This window comes from Muntiacus reevesi, chromosome 5 (genome assembly GCF_963930625.1).
Source record: "Muntiacus reevesi chromosome 5, mMunRee1.1, whole genome shotgun sequence".
In the NCBI taxonomy this organism is placed as follows: domain Eukaryota; kingdom Metazoa; phylum Chordata; class Mammalia; order Artiodactyla; family Cervidae; genus Muntiacus; species Muntiacus reevesi.
Genome location: NC_089253.1, coordinates 76038347 through 76054117, shown reverse-complemented (window position 1 = coordinate 76054117; position 15771 = coordinate 76038347). Strand labels below are relative to the sequence as shown.

Genomic DNA, 15771 nt, shown 5'->3' with positions numbered 1-15771 from the left:
GTATTCTTTCAGACCATGTTTTTCTCTGAATATATGTATATGCACAGGAGTAGGATTGTAGGATTATATGGTTTAGTTTCGTTTTTTAAGGAACCTCCATACTGTTCTTCATACTGGCTGTACCAATTTACATTCCTACCAGCAGTGTAGGAGTGTTCCCAAGTTCTCTCCACACCCTCTCCAGCATTTATTATTTTTGGATTTTTTTATGGAGACACGAAAATTTGTTTCTTGATGGAATTTATTAAAAATGGGAACATTGGTCTGATAAAGTCTCCTTTAATTTTGGAATACGTAAGTGTTTATCTCACTCTTACTTTACCCAGCAAAAGCAAACTAAAGGCACACTTGTCAAAATATGAAATTAAATGTTCAAACTTTCAATTTGCAAAGCAAAGGGAGGAAAATTACTTTAAAATACTTTAGTCGCTTTTATGATACAATGAGGAAAAAGTTTTCAGTCATACATCTGAGGAATTTTTGTCAAGTTCTTTTACATTTAAAATTTTGAACTATCTTTTCTTGACCTGATTGTATAGTATGTCAGTATAGTCAGTGAAGATTTGTCCAAGCTTATTAACTTCAATATATCTTTTCTATTTTGGACTATCAAAACATTTTTTAAATACATATACAGAGCATCCACATACAAATTAATTAGTGTATGGAACTTATTAAAATAGATTTGGATTGCCTCAACATTATATAAAAGTAGATATTACACTAGCAATCTCAGTCTTTGATCATTGCTTTTCCACTTTGGAAATTTGTCTTGTCATACATGGACATTAATAATAATTCAGGAGTAGGAAAGGGGATTTATCCTAGACAGTTCTGTTTTAACCACTTTTAAAACTGTATTAGTGGCTTTGGAAAACTCTGGATACTGTTTTCTCTGTACTCCTTCCCTCTCTCCATCACCACTACGAAGGTGGTTCTTTTCCAAATATGTTCTCAGAATTGTCTTATCATGATTGTTAGTCCTCTTTTTATTTTCAAAATTGTGACTCTCTGCAGAAATCTGCTTACTAATTTGAAAGTAGAATACATTAAAAAAAAAAAGTAATAAGAGTCCATTTTGTGTGCTGCACTCAACCCGTATGTGACAGCCTAGAAGCACATTAGTTGATTATATAGGAGGGATAGGAAACCATGATCAAGTATAATAACTTATTTAAAGGGGCAGATTTTTAAAATAACAACCTTATTGAGATATTATTCACATACCATACAATTCACCCATTTAAGTGGACAATTTTGTAGTGTTTAGTTTACGGTTCAGTTCACAGATTGTACAGGCATCATCAGAGTTGATTTTAGAACATTTCATTATCCCAAAAAGAAACCCTATATATTTAGCAGCTACTCCTCATTTCCCCCAAATCAGTTTTCACCCCAAACGCAGGCAACCAGTAATCTAATTTCTCTCCAACTGTTCTGGACATTTAATGTAAATGGAATCTTGTGATATGTAATCATTTGTAACTTTATTCTTTCAAGTAGTATAATGTTTTGAAGGTTCATCCATGTTGTAACATGTATCAGTACTTCTTATTGCCAAATAATATTCCATTGTATGGACATATCACGTTTTACTTGTCCATTCATCAGTTGAGGGACATTTGAGTTGTTTCCACTCTGGCTATTTTGAGTAAGACGACTATGAACGTTCATGTATGGATTTTTGTGTAGATGTATATTTTCATTTCTATGAGTATGTATCTAAAAGTAAAATTGCTGAGTCATGTCAACCCTCTCCTTAATCTTTTGTGTAACTGCCAGGCTATTTTCCAAAAAGACAGGCGTGATGCAGTTTTCCTTTTTATCTGTTTTATAAAGTAGCCAAGCTTGTAAAAGTGTGTGTTATTCACCTTTAAATGAACTATAAAACTGCCTTAGATACTTGTTTAAAAGACTAACAGGCAAGACTCTTAAAGCTAATCACTTACTAATTTAAAAAAAAATTTTTTTTAAGTGTAATTTGCAGTGTAAGAAAATAAAGAAGGGGATTTCCCTGGTTGCCTAGTGGTTAGGATTCCAGATTTCCACTGCTGTAACCCATGTTCAATCCCTGGTCAGGGAACAGAGACCCCGCAAGCTGTGCAGCATGGCCCCCCAAAAAAGTAAAGAACACACAAGATCATCTCAATGGATGCATAAAAACCATCTTACAAAATTAAACATCTCTTCATGGTGGAAAAGCAAACATTCTTATCAGACTAGGAATAGAATGAACATTCTTTAACCTAATAGAGTATTTACCAAGAAAACTTATAGCACGTATCATACTTACTAATGAAGTGTTAAAAACTTTCTCTTTAAGACTGGAAATAAGATAAGGGAGCCTACAATCACAGCTTTTATTCAATAGTACACTAGAGGGCCTACCCAATGTAATAAAACAAAAAAATGAAGTAAGAGCTATAAAGATTGGAAAGGAAAAAATAAAACCCTTTTATTCACAGATGATGTGGCTGTGTACCTAGAAAATGTAAAAGAATATGCAATTATTAGAATTAATATGTGAGTTTAGCAAAGTTGTAAGATTCAAGGTCAGTTTTTTTAAGCAGTTTTTCTATATATCAGCAATAAGCAGTTAAAAATGAAATTTCAAAAAATACCATTTAAAACTGCATACCTTGATATAAATATAAGATATATTAAACTTCTATGTAGAAAACTATTAAATATTGAGTGAAATTAAAGAAGTCCTAAATAAAAAGAGATACTCATGATTTCAAACACTATTTTTTGAATGGGGTCATTTTCACCAAATTTATCCATAAATTGAATGAAATCTCAAGTGAATTTTGTGTGTATGTGTGTGAGCGCATGTATGCATAAATGCATTCAAACTGACAAGCTGATTCTAAAATGTATGTGGAACTGCAATAAAGTAGGATGATTTACTCTTGTATATCAAGACTTCTTACAAAGCTGGAGTTTCTGAAGACTGTGTGCTACTGGCCCAACATAGACAAATAGACCATGCAGCAGAATAGAGAGCCCAGGAATAGATTTGCATGTTTGCACACTCTTGATCTATGAAAAGGTGGTCCTGCATAGCAGTGGGAAAGAAAGGTCTTTGAAATAATGGTGCTGGATTAACTGGATATCCATGTGGGGAGGGAGATAAATCTCATAACATAGTCAGATGACTGGCATTTTAGATCTAAATGTGAAAGGCAAAACTATAAAGCTTCTAGAGGTGATTAGGAGAGTAATTTTAAGATCTTGAGGTAAGAATTTTTTTTAATGAAATAAATGTGACTAGACAGTTCATAGGGGAAAAAAATACAAATGACTCTTATATATGTGAAAAGGGATATGTGTGTGTGTGTGTGTGTGTGTGTGTGTGTGTTCAGTAGCTTAGTCGTGTCTGATTCTTTGTGAACCTGTAGACTGTAACCTGCCAGGCTCCTCTGTCCATGGGATTTCCCAGGTGAGAATACTGGAGTGGGTTGCCATTTCCTTCTCCAGGGAATCTTCCCAACCCAGGGATCAAACCAACATCTCTTACATCTCCAGTATTGACAGGCAGATTCTTTACCATTGGCACCACCTGAGAAGCTCCATGTGAAAAGGTGGTCAAAGAAACAGTTAAAAAAGATCCTACTTTTTAGTGAAATTGGCAAAAATTAAAAGTTGTAACAAAACATTACAGTGATACTGAGCCTGCATGTTCTAGAGCCCAGCCTCCAAAATGAGAGAAGCCACAGAGCACCACACAGCCAAAAAATTTTTTTTAATTATTGGTAAAGCTATGGGGAAATAAGCATTCTTAAAAATGGATTAGTACATCTTCTATGAAGGGCATTTTGTCAGTATCTATTGAAATTTAAAATGCACAATGCACAAGCCCTTTGATTTAGTGGTTGCACTTCTAGGAACTTCTGCAGAGAGATTTCCTTTATTTTTCCCCCCAAATAAATAGCCATAGTCTAAATTTAATAATAGTTTATCTTTCCCCACCGATTTGAAAGGGCAACTTTATTGTATACTAAATTCCCATGTATGAATAAATACACAAGCATACATATATATATATATAGGAATTACCATATATTAAAGACTGCCCACTGTTCTATTCCTTTGGAAGATTTGTTACCCATGCCAGTTCCACAATTTAGTCTGTCATCTACCAGTATCAGGTCCCTATTTGTCCTTTTTCAAAATGGTTTTGGTCATTCTTGTACATTTATTATTCTACTTTCTGTGTTAGTACTTAATTCTTTGACTATTTTAAAACATAAGGGAATTATTTGTCTTCGTTTAGGATATTCAGAAAGAAGTGCTGAAGACTTTGAGGGCAGTTTCAAAAGAGGGGTCTCCAGCAGTATTTGAGAAGTTGGAGATACAAGCAGATGATAATTTTGAAGAGGATGATATCTGTTTCATTTTAGGATTCTTTTCAAAAATTATTCATTTGTTATTTCACTGTAGATAAAGTCCTTGTATGTCTTTATTTAAATAACTCATGAATATGTTGAACACAAAAATTGAGGATCAACACTTTTGATACCCTCACCCTCTAATAATTTTGACTATTTCTGAGTCTGCCACAATACACGCTTACACTCAAGAAAAATTTGACCAAATGCTTAAACTCAACACCGTGTCCCCAGTCCAGCCCAACAGGGTAATGGAGTTAAATTAACCATGTTCTGTTTATCCTTGCATAGGAAATACCAATTTTTTTGATAATACAGTGGACTTAACTCCACAAAAACTAAAGCTTAGGAACAGGAATTCAGGAAGCACCAGTGGATATACTGGGTGTGACTCTGGGCTGATAAAAGAACTTGTGTGTGTGTGCTCAGTGTTAGTAACTTTTTGCAGCCCCGTCAACTATAGCCCACCAGGCTCCTCTGTCCATGGGATTTTCCAGGCAAGAATACTGGAGCAGGTTGCCATTTCCTACTCTAGGAGATCTTCCCAACCCAGGGATTGAACCCACATCTCTTATATCTCCTGCATTGGCAGGCAGATTCCTTATTACTGCACCACCTGGGAAGCCCACTATAGAACTTACCTTTCCAACCAATGATGTATGTTCTCACTTATATATGGAATCTAAAAAAAACAAGAAACAAGAAACCAAGCTCTTAAGTACAGAGAGCAGATGGTTGATTGCCAGAGCTTGGTGGAGGAGTGGGGTGGGTAGGGTGAAATAGGTAAAGGGGATCAAAAGGGACAAGCTTACAATTATAAAATAACTGTCATAGGGATGTAATGTGCAGTATGGTGGCTATGGTTAATAATACTGTACTGCATATTTGAAAGTTGCTAAGTAAATCTTAAAAGTTCTCATTCCTAGGAAAAAAATTATGTATGATGACAGATGCTAACTAGACTTGTAGTGATCGTTTTGCAATTTATACAAATATAGAATCATTGTGTTGTACACCTGAAACTAATAGAATGTTGTGTGTCAGTTTACCTCAAGTTAAAAACTAATTATGAAATAAATAATCTTTAAGTGACTTATCCCTTCCCTTGTCTCCCTGTGACATTGTTTTCCTTCCTCCTCTTTCACTGCATCAGATCCCATGGTGGAGGAATTCTGATGCAGTCTACCTTCAGATCCTGCATACTTACCACTTATTGACTGTGGTACATGGACCTCAGATTCCTCCATATGTAATGTGGGGATCATTATAGTACCCTTCTTGGGATGGTTGTAAGGATTCTGTGAGATTCTCTTAAAAACTTAGAACAGTACCCAGTACATTATTAATAGTGTGTGCTGTTGAGCAAAACATTTAACTTTCCCGGGCCTCAGTTTTCTCATCTATAAAATGACAAGGCTGAACAAGATGATTGCCAGGTTTCTGTTAGCTCAAACAGTTAAGACACTGTGATTGGTTACTAGTGTAAGTAGTTTATCCCTACCAGTCCAGGCACACTTTTCTTTCTTAACTGTACTTGTTTCCCCAGTGTACAATGATCTGCTTTCTTGGAAATCCTGTGAAAAAAAAAAAGTATGGTTCAATTTGGCGTGACTAAAGCAGTCTCATTGCAGCATTTGTAGCTGGAGTGGAATGGATAGTGTAATTTATTGGAGGTGTTATGAAGAGAGGAAAGGAAATGGAATCAAAGTCCATTTACACTTACTGGTAGGAAGCAGATACAAAATGATGGCAATGGTGATAACAGTTAATACTTAATGAATATTTTCTATGTGGAAGGCAATATGCTACCATATATTATTTCATTTAATCTTTGCCATAATCTCATTAGATAGAAGTTCTTTTATCCCCAGTTTGCAGATGAGAAAACAGGCACAGAGGAATTAAGGAACTTGCTTAAAGTAACATAGCTAGTCTGTAATAGTGTTGAGTTTGAATATGTAATCTGATTCTAGCGCCCATACTCTTATCCATTATGCTATACTGAATTGAGTCCAAATGGAGAAGCAATTAAATAACTAGAACACTTCAAATGAATATATATAATTTTTTGCCAACTTTTTATTTTTGAAAATGATAAAGTTATTAAAAAGTTGAAAGATTTCTATAAGAAACATACATAGATTCAACAGTTTTGCTTCATTTAATCTGTCTTGCACACACACACACACACACACACACACTCACACACTCTCTCTCTCTCTCTCTGTACAATCTCCATTTTTAAAAAAGTAAATGACAGACATCATGACACTCCTAAGAACAAAGACAATCACCTAAATAACAATAATACCATTATCACATGTAAGTAGTATAACATTGAGCATAGTCTGTTTTAATAACCTGTTTGTCTATTTTGAATAAGTCCAATGTCCTATTAGATCGTTGAAATTGCATTGTTAAAAAAACCTTATCAAAATCTGACTTTTTTTCCTTCTCAGAAATCATATTCCATGCCCATTGGCATTGAATTTCAAAGGAGATATGCAACGATTGTTTTAGAGCTTGAACAACTGAACAAGGACCTAAACAAAGTTTTGCATAAAGTTCAACAGTACTGCTATGAGGTAGGTAGTTTGTGTGAAGTTCCCTTGAGGGGACTGTGACCACCTGTCTTACTTGAAACTGATACTGTTACCACCCCATTTTAGAAAACCCAAACTAAGCCAAGATCTTTTAGCAGAACCATATTTTATATATATTTTTTTCCTTACAGCATCAACATTGAAGACTTCATTAGGAAATGAGTCTATCACATATGACCTTGTGTCATATGTGCTTTATACACAGTGACCTGTCAATTCTGTTGGTTTTTTTGTTTGAATTACAAATGATTATAGCTCTCTAAAAATTTAGAAACATCCAGAAAATAATTACTCTTAATTCTACTACCATAAAAACTGTATTTTTGTTTATTTCCTACTGTTTGGGTTTTTTTACCGTACATCCTTTTTCTCACAAAGTTATGATCATGCTGTGTATACAGTTTTGTTTACTCCTTTTTAAACTTTACATTTGGGAATTCCCTGGTGGTCCAATGGTTAGGACTCGGTGTTTTCACTGCCAAGGGCCTATGTTCAATGTCTGCTTGGGGAACTAAAATCCCACAGGCTGTGAGGCACAGTCAAAAAAAAAAAAAGAAAATTTTAAAATAAACTTTACATTAGAACTATGGATTCTTGAACTGCAGTCACATACATTATAGGATTATTTGTAAATTATCATTATCGTTATGCACATATGTATGAAGGTGTTTCACCAGTTTCACCTAAAATTTGAGTTTCTTACAAAGTAAGAATGAAATGATTGTGATGAGTTTAGTATGCTCCAGTATTTGCATTCTTAGAGGTTGTATATTTCCAGTAAGATCACTTTTTTTTTTGAAGTAGAGTTTTTTGAATTAGCGTTCCAAAAGTATCTTTTTGAATTAGAGTTTTCATCTTTTCCATGAGTGGGATTACTAGATCATAATGGTAACTCTGTTTTTAGTTTTTAAGGAACCTCCATACTGTTTTCCATACTGACTGTGCCAATTTACCTTCCTACCATCAGTGTAGGAGGAGGGTTCCTTTTCTCCATACCCTCTCCAGCATTTACTATCAGTAGACTAGTTGATTTACAGTGTTTGAAATGGATGCAAAGTAATTCAGAGACATATATTCTTTTCCACTTTCTTTTCCATTACAGATTATTACTGAATACAGTTCCCTATACTATACAGTAGGACCTTGTTTTATATATGGTAGTGTGTATCTGTTAATCCAAAATTCCTAATTTATCCTTCCCCACCCCTTTTCTACTATGTCCTCTTTTCTATGTCTGAGGGTCCATTTTGGTTTTGTAAAAAATTTTATTTGTATCACTCTTTGATCCTTCCTTTGGTACCATGTTTTTAAATTCTACAAATAAATGTTATCATAATGATATTTGCCTTGCTCTGTCTGACTTACTTCACTTAGTATGATAATCTCTAGGTCCATCCATGTCTCTATAAATGGCATTATTTCATTCTTGAGTTTATTTTTTATATGGTATTAGAGAATGTTCTATTTCATTATTTTACATATAGCTGTCCAGTTTTCCCAGCACCATTTATTGAAGAGACTACTACCTTTTTTCCATTGTATATTTGTATATTTGTGCCTCTTTGCTGTAGATTGACCATAAGTGCACAGGTTTAGGACTTCCCTGGTGGCTCAGACGGTAAAGAATCCACCTGCAATGTGAGAGGTTCTATCCCTGGGTTGGGAAGACCCCCTGGAGAAATGAACTGTGATTACCTTTAACAGTTCTGTGTATATTTTGCTCATTCCTTTAGCCATCCATTATTATTTTTATTTTCCTGATAATTGTCATTTACCTACATAGCAATATATGTTGTCCTAGCAAATAGAGTTCTCCCCCTGGACTAGCAACCATCCACAAGAGGTACAAACCAAGCAGTCCAAGATGACATGTAACAAAACATGCAGAAGTGGATATCTTTTTGTATCTCATTGTGTACACAAGGTCATATGTGATAGACTCATTTCCTAATGGAGTAAATTTAATTTAATTTTCACAAAGCTCTTATGGAAGTACAATATTGATTTTAAAATAAGAACAAGCAATTCCACTTCTGTGTATATATCAAAGATATATGAATATGTATTTACCAAAAGATAGAGACTAGAACATACATAGCATCACTGTTCATTATAGCCAAAAATTAGAAATTACCCAAATACCCATTAATACTAAAATGAATCAGTAAATTATCATATAATATACAATGGAATTCTTAGCAATAAGAATGAATGTGTGAACATATTTGTTCATATAGAACATGCAAATATTGAACAGATAAAGTCAGACACAAAGGAATATATAATGCATAATTTCATATTATGTAAAGCTCAAAAGCCAGCAAAAACTAATATATATAATAAATAATATATAGCTCTGTATTGTGTTATATATATAAAAGTCAGGATGGTGGCTACCCTTGGAGTATCATATATTTATGTATACCTCAGTTTAGAAAAATGTTAAGTGTTAGAAGACAAGATTATTCATTGCAGTGTTACTGACAGTCACAAAATATTAGAAGTAACCTAAATGCCCATACATAGGGAATTGGCTGAATAACTTATGGCACATCCCACAGTGGAGCGGTGTGCTGCTATAAGAACGATCGAGGAAGCTCTCTGTGCTAATGGAGGCACATAGTTTCCTTAACCGAGTGATCAAAGATAACATAAGCAGTAGTGGGACAGATATATGCCTCCTAGCCACAATGAACTGAGAACAACATCATTTTTGTGGTGTTCCCGCCAAAGACCTATTACCTTAGTCTAATCAAGAGGAAACAGACAAACCCACATTGAGGGATATTATGCAAAATACTTGGCTGATAATCTTCAAAGCTATCAAGGTTATGAAGGACTGAGGAACTGTTCCAGAGTAAAGGAGTCTAGAGAGACAGGACAACCAGATGTATTCAAAGGGAAAAATAGCTAGGTATTGGGACAGTTGATGAAATCTGAATATACACTGTTAGAAAATGGTATTATGTCTGTGCTAAACTTCCTGATTGTGATCAGATCATTGTTCTGTGGTTATTAAGTATTTAGAAGTAAAGAGGCAGAGTGCTTGCAACTTATTCTCAAATAGTTAAGAGAAAAAAAGTTATATACAGACAAAGATCAAATGTTAAGTCAAATACAGTAAACGATAAGCAGTTAGTGAATCTGGGTAAAAGGTTGTCAAGAAATTTTTGTTCTATTCTTTTTTTAGAAGTATCTCAAAATTAAAAGTTACCCAAAATATAAAACAAATCAAAAGATAAATACTGTTAGAGGGGAAAAAATTTCTAAGGTAAGAGTGAGATTGTTTTTGTTATACAAATGCTACTTTTATAAAAATCCTAATCTGAAAACGGCACAAACACCCAGAAATTATCATGGCCTTATGAATGTATAGCTTATGTTTTAATCATCTATATTTAGCTTGCTCCAGACCAAGGGCTCCAGCCTGCAGATCAGCCGACAGACATGAGACGAAGGTGTGAGGAAGAAGCACAGGAAATAGTTCGGCATGCAAATTCCTCAACAGGACAGCCTTGTGTTGAAAATGAAAATCTGACGGACTTAATCTCCAGGCTTACAGCTATTTTATTACAAATTAAGGTAAATTTTGGAGAACCTTTTGGAGAAAATATTAAGAATACTTTCTTCATTTTGACACCTAAACAAACTGTGCTAATTTGGTGCTAAAAAATTAAACTGTATATTAAAGCAGAGTTTTTGTCTGTATTCGAAGTACAATTAAATTTTGAAATTTTTTTTTCTTTAGTGTCTAGCAGAAGGAGGAGACCTGAATTCCTTTGAATTTAAATCACTTACAGATTCACTAAATGATATCAAGAGTACAATAGATGCTTCTAATATCAGGTAATTCATTAGATGTACTCTATTTTTATATGAAATTCATAGTGATTTCCAGTATAAACTTTAAGAATTGTACATATTTATGAAGTAGCCATGATTTTTATCCTTTAAGTAAGTTGTAAATGAGCTTTCATGTTATGTGCAGTCTATTGACAGAATTTTCAGATGGATTTTTTTATATAAAGGAATCAAAAGACATATAATATTTAGGCTTGGGTTTGGCATAGAGGTTTAACTTTGAAGTAAGTCTTCCCCAAAGAGATTTGTCCATCCATCCTCTCTTTCCAGCACTCCCATGGCTTCTTTGCTTCTTTCAAGCGTACCTTTTCAGTTACTGCTGAAATAGAATTATAGCTAATGTAAAGGGAAGATACATTACTTAACATGGGGTTGTTATCCTAGCTATTCCCTAACTGAAATTCAGCTTTTTTTTTTTTAAAAAAACTGTTTTTCTTAATTTTGTGAGATAAAGTAGTTAACCATGTTTCTTCTTTCTTTAGTTGCTTTCAGAATAATGTAGAAATTCATGTTGCACATATTCAGAGCGGCCTGAGCCAGATGGGAAACTTACATGCCTTTGCAGCAAATAACACCAACAGAGACTGAATAGAAGATTTAATTATCCCAACTGCATAGGACATTGTTTTTGTGAAGTTCTCTTCCTTTATATAGGCTTCCAACACCAAATAACCTATCTGCTGGAAAACAAGGAAAATTTAAATCTCCAAATAAGGCATTTTAATATACTCTACTGCTTCTTAAACCAGCATTGCTGACCAGCGTTATATTTATTTTTCTTTTATTACTCAGCTGCAGTAGCACTGCTTATATTATATATGTTTATTAGCAAGTATTTTTAAACTGAAAATGTCTGAACATAATATAATTTCATGGAAGAATATGTTGACCATTTTTTTAATGTGCATGAATTCAACTCAACCCAGGCAGACAACTACTGCAGTGGAGAACATGAAGAAACATGGTCTTTTGTGCATTATGCATGGCAATGTGGAAATTCCATCTAGAAAATTACAACTCCAGTTCATTTAGTTGATCACCACTTCAGTCTTCAAAAGATAACATCATGAGATATGGGAAGTTCTCATTTTTAGGAAGCCACTGGAATATAGGTGGGAAATACGGACTTTACAAGTATATATGGTATATACTTGCAATGTGACATGGTTCTATAGATCATTTTATAATAATAAATATTTTAATTTATCATAATTTATAAAAGAAACCTTTGTTGTTTGTCTGTTGAAAGAAAATGAAGGAGCAGGAAAGAAACATTACTGCAAGATGCTAAATTTCAGCAAATGGATTTGGCATGTCTCTTCCCATCAATTCAGGGCAAAAAGTGCTATTGTTATGGGATTTATTTTCAAAAGACTGATAACACACTATTTTCATATTTTTTTGTTTATTTGCACAATTTTTGAACCAGATTACTGGTTAAAATCCAACAGTTACACAATTTTTAAAGCAAAAAAGTTTTATAAGGAAAACAAATATAATAGCCAGTGCTAGAAAATGGAGAAAAATGGTTTGTATTTGGTTGTGGGCTTTTTTGGTTTTCGGTTTTTTAAGGAAAACCCTGCCTAAGATGTTAATCTTGTAAAAAGTGTGTATTTGGAATTTTCTCTGTTTTAATATAGAATATTATAAAGTCAAAATATAATAAATTGTTTTCAGATTTGGAGTTTAAGATATAGCTGTAGAAGTGGCTTTGATTCTTTTAGATGTCTCATAAAATGAGACTTTTTATATGTTAATGTATAATAAAACTGAAACAAGATTATTTTCCATTTGAAATTTTTGTATAGTTTAAAAATGCTTCCATATTCTTTGTTGGTATTGTGCCACTGCAGAACTTTAGTGCAGAGTTTATATTTAGCTAAACTGTTACGTTTAATTAAGAAATGCATAAATCTTTTATTCTTAATATTTGTAATTCTAAATAAATTGATCTATGAAAATTAAATGATCTTCATTTTCATTTAATTAATACAAGTTGATAAATATTTCTTCTTCTTTTTAAAATGTTTTTTAAATTTGTCTTTTCCACTAAACTATATTTTTAGGAGGAACAGTACAAATTTATTAATGTCATTTTGAATTAAAATACCATTAGAATTTTTTTTCCCATGGCTAAGTAATCACTATGGAAAACACTGTGAGCATGTAAGTTACTTGGCTTACTATAGATCTAGAGAAAGGTTGATTTTTAATATATTCTGCCTAGACTTAGGTAAGCATTTTTTATGTTTTTTCTTCTACATTTCTTAAGGCTGACTTGTCACACTTAAATTATACCTAGTTTTGCACTTATGTAATTAAGCATCATCTATATCTTTCAGTGCCATCATGTGTTGATGACAAGAACTGTGCCTAAGAATATATTTGAATTTTATTTTTGTTTAAGGAAGAAGAAATGTATATAATTCAAAGTAGTCATTTGGGATTGGCTGTGCATTAATTTAAATGATGCTGCCACTGCTTAACCCCTTTATGGAGCCCTAAAGAAAACTATCAGAGCCAGATTGAGCAAGCAAGCAAGTACATCATGCTTTAGGTAGATTTGGTTCTGAATTTCTGTTAGTTCCAAAAATCAGATTCACTTGCTACCATTGAGAATCTACAAACAAACTTGCCTGTTAAATTTTTTTCCTTGAATTCAAGCCCTTTCTCCATCTTCAGTATCACCAGTACTGTCAGCCCAGTGCCCTCATCCCTATCCTGGAACACACCAATCAGTTCCTAACTTGTCTCCCAGCATCCGCTCAGCTCTCCTCAGAAGCAGCCGAAGCGATGCTCTTAAAATGAATAACTGGCCAGGTTATCCCCAACTAAAGTCTAATGTCTCTCAGGACAAATTCAGAACTCTTCTGCAAGACCTACACAGCCATGCCTGATCTGGCCTCCCCTGTGGTTTCTCCATCCTGCTCCTTAAGCCTCAGGGCCTTTGCACACGCAGAGCCCTCTGTGTTCCCTCCTCCTTTACTTTGGTAACTCCTGATGGTCCTGCAGATTTCACCTTCAGCATCACTGTCTGAAGGTGTCTTCAGACAGGAACATCATCTTTGACCACAGGGTTTCCTCTCCAGGCCCTCACATGCCTCCTCCTTCCAGCACTTGTCACATTTTCAATTTTGTATTTCTTCTGTCACCATCCTGGCCTCTTGGGTCCATTAGGTGGGGAACTGTTGCTGGTTTTGCTCATCATTTTATTTCCAGGCCCTGCTAAAATGCCTTTCATAGCCATCAAATATTTGTGGAATAAATGAACAAGGAAGAGTTTCAAAGGAGTTCTAAGCAACATTTGTGTCCCTGAAATAAAAGTAGGGTCCTTCATGATGACTGCTTTGAAAGATGAGACATACTCACTTGGATGTACAAATACTGATTTGTACATAGGTTTAAAAGAGTTGCCTTTAAACCTATCACATTATCATTAGTCCTAACTAAAAGGTCAGGCCAGTATAACAGGTGTTATATGGTGGTGAATAAATGGTGGACTGAGTCCTAGATTTGAGTCCTGGCCATCATTTATTAGCTATGTGACTGTCAACCACTACTTAAATTTTGTAATCTTTAAAATAACAACAGTCCCTACCTTACATGTCAGTTGTAAGGATTAAATCTATAATGCCTGTAATATAATGCCTGTAACAATTAGGGTCTCTTAAGACTGAACTGAAGAGTTTCAGAGCAGTACAAACCACTCTTAAAGGATCGTATATTAAAAATTGTGACAGTACTTAAACATTTATAGATTTTTTAACTGTTCACTGGAGAAAAGAGAACATAATATAAATGCAATAATGAAATTAATAAGCTAATTACAAGATTTCCTTTAAATGTGATCCTTAATGGACTGTTAAGTTTAAATGATATGCCTCTCAGTTGTGAATGTGTTTATATTATCTCATTTGGCCTTGTCACAAGTCTAAATGCAAAGGAAGCTGTGATTGTGAGACCTGGCCAGCCCCATAGTAGGCCCCAAGCATGATGTATAATACAAAGCAAGCACTGAAAATAAGACCTAATGTTTATCATTTTTGGTTTCAGACAGTTTTCAAGGGCTTAGAAGTCATCTGCTACTAAAGCCTGAACTATATATCCTGGTTGCTTGTAATAGTGGATTTGCTTCTCTGAAAAGTACAGGCCACTCAACAGCTCTATGGAAATCAGGATAGCAGGCATGTATAATCTCTGAGGTCTTCAGCATAGCTCAGTCTCCTGGTAATCACCAAGACCTGAGTCCTGTGGCATTCTCTGATATCCAGTTCTGGGGAATTTCCTGGTGGGCCCTCACTTTCACTGCCAAGGGCCCAAGTTTGATCCCTGGTTTGGTAACTAATATCCCACAAGCCATGCCAAGGCATGTGTGCTGAGTCACTTCAGTTGTGTCTGACTCTTTGCAACCCAATGAACTCTAAGCCCACCATGCTCCTCTGTCCATGGGGATTCTCCAGCAATAATACTGGTGTGGGTTGCCATGCCCTCCTCCAGTGAATCTTCCCGACCCAGGAATCTAACCCACGTCTCTGGTCTCCTGCACTGCCACCTGGGAAGCCCCATGCCAAGACATATCCAAATAAAAAAAATACTCCATTAAAAAAAAAGAAACACCTGAGTCCTAGCCCAGCCCTGGTTTCTCATGAGCTGCCTCCAAAGCACAATTTACAAAAAATCCTCACCTGTGATTACCTCATATACAAAAAGTTTCCTTTTGCCTTTAGAAGTTTAAAAACCCTCAAAATAACAAGACAATAATTTATCTCACAATAACTTGAAAACAATAATTTGCATACACCCTTATCATATAAATTGGGAACAAAAAATCTCCTGGAACCAAAAGATTCATGTTACTAAACTTTGAACAAGCTGGACAGATTTTTAACCAAGTTAAACTTAGTACAGTGGCCTCC

The 15771-nt window shown here is 34.5% G+C and overlaps 1 protein-coding gene across 2 annotated transcripts in view; it reads left to right on the top strand.

Moving 5' to 3' along the window:
• The window catches only part of LIN9 (lin-9 DREAM MuvB core complex component), an 83623-nt gene extending 70802 nt beyond the window's left edge, over positions 1-12821 (top strand). For both annotated transcript variants that reach the window (XM_065936750.1, XM_065936751.1), the window contains 4 exons: positions 6851-6976; positions 10397-10576; positions 10743-10840; positions 11338-12821. In XM_065936750.1, coding sequence (XP_065792822.1) covers positions 6851-6976; positions 10397-10576; positions 10743-10840; positions 11338-11443 — 510 coding nt within the window. In that variant the 3' untranslated portion in view covers positions 11444-12821. The remainder of the gene's footprint in view (positions 1-6850; positions 6977-10396; positions 10577-10742; positions 10841-11337) is intronic.
• Positions 12822-15771: the final 2950 nt, after the last annotated feature.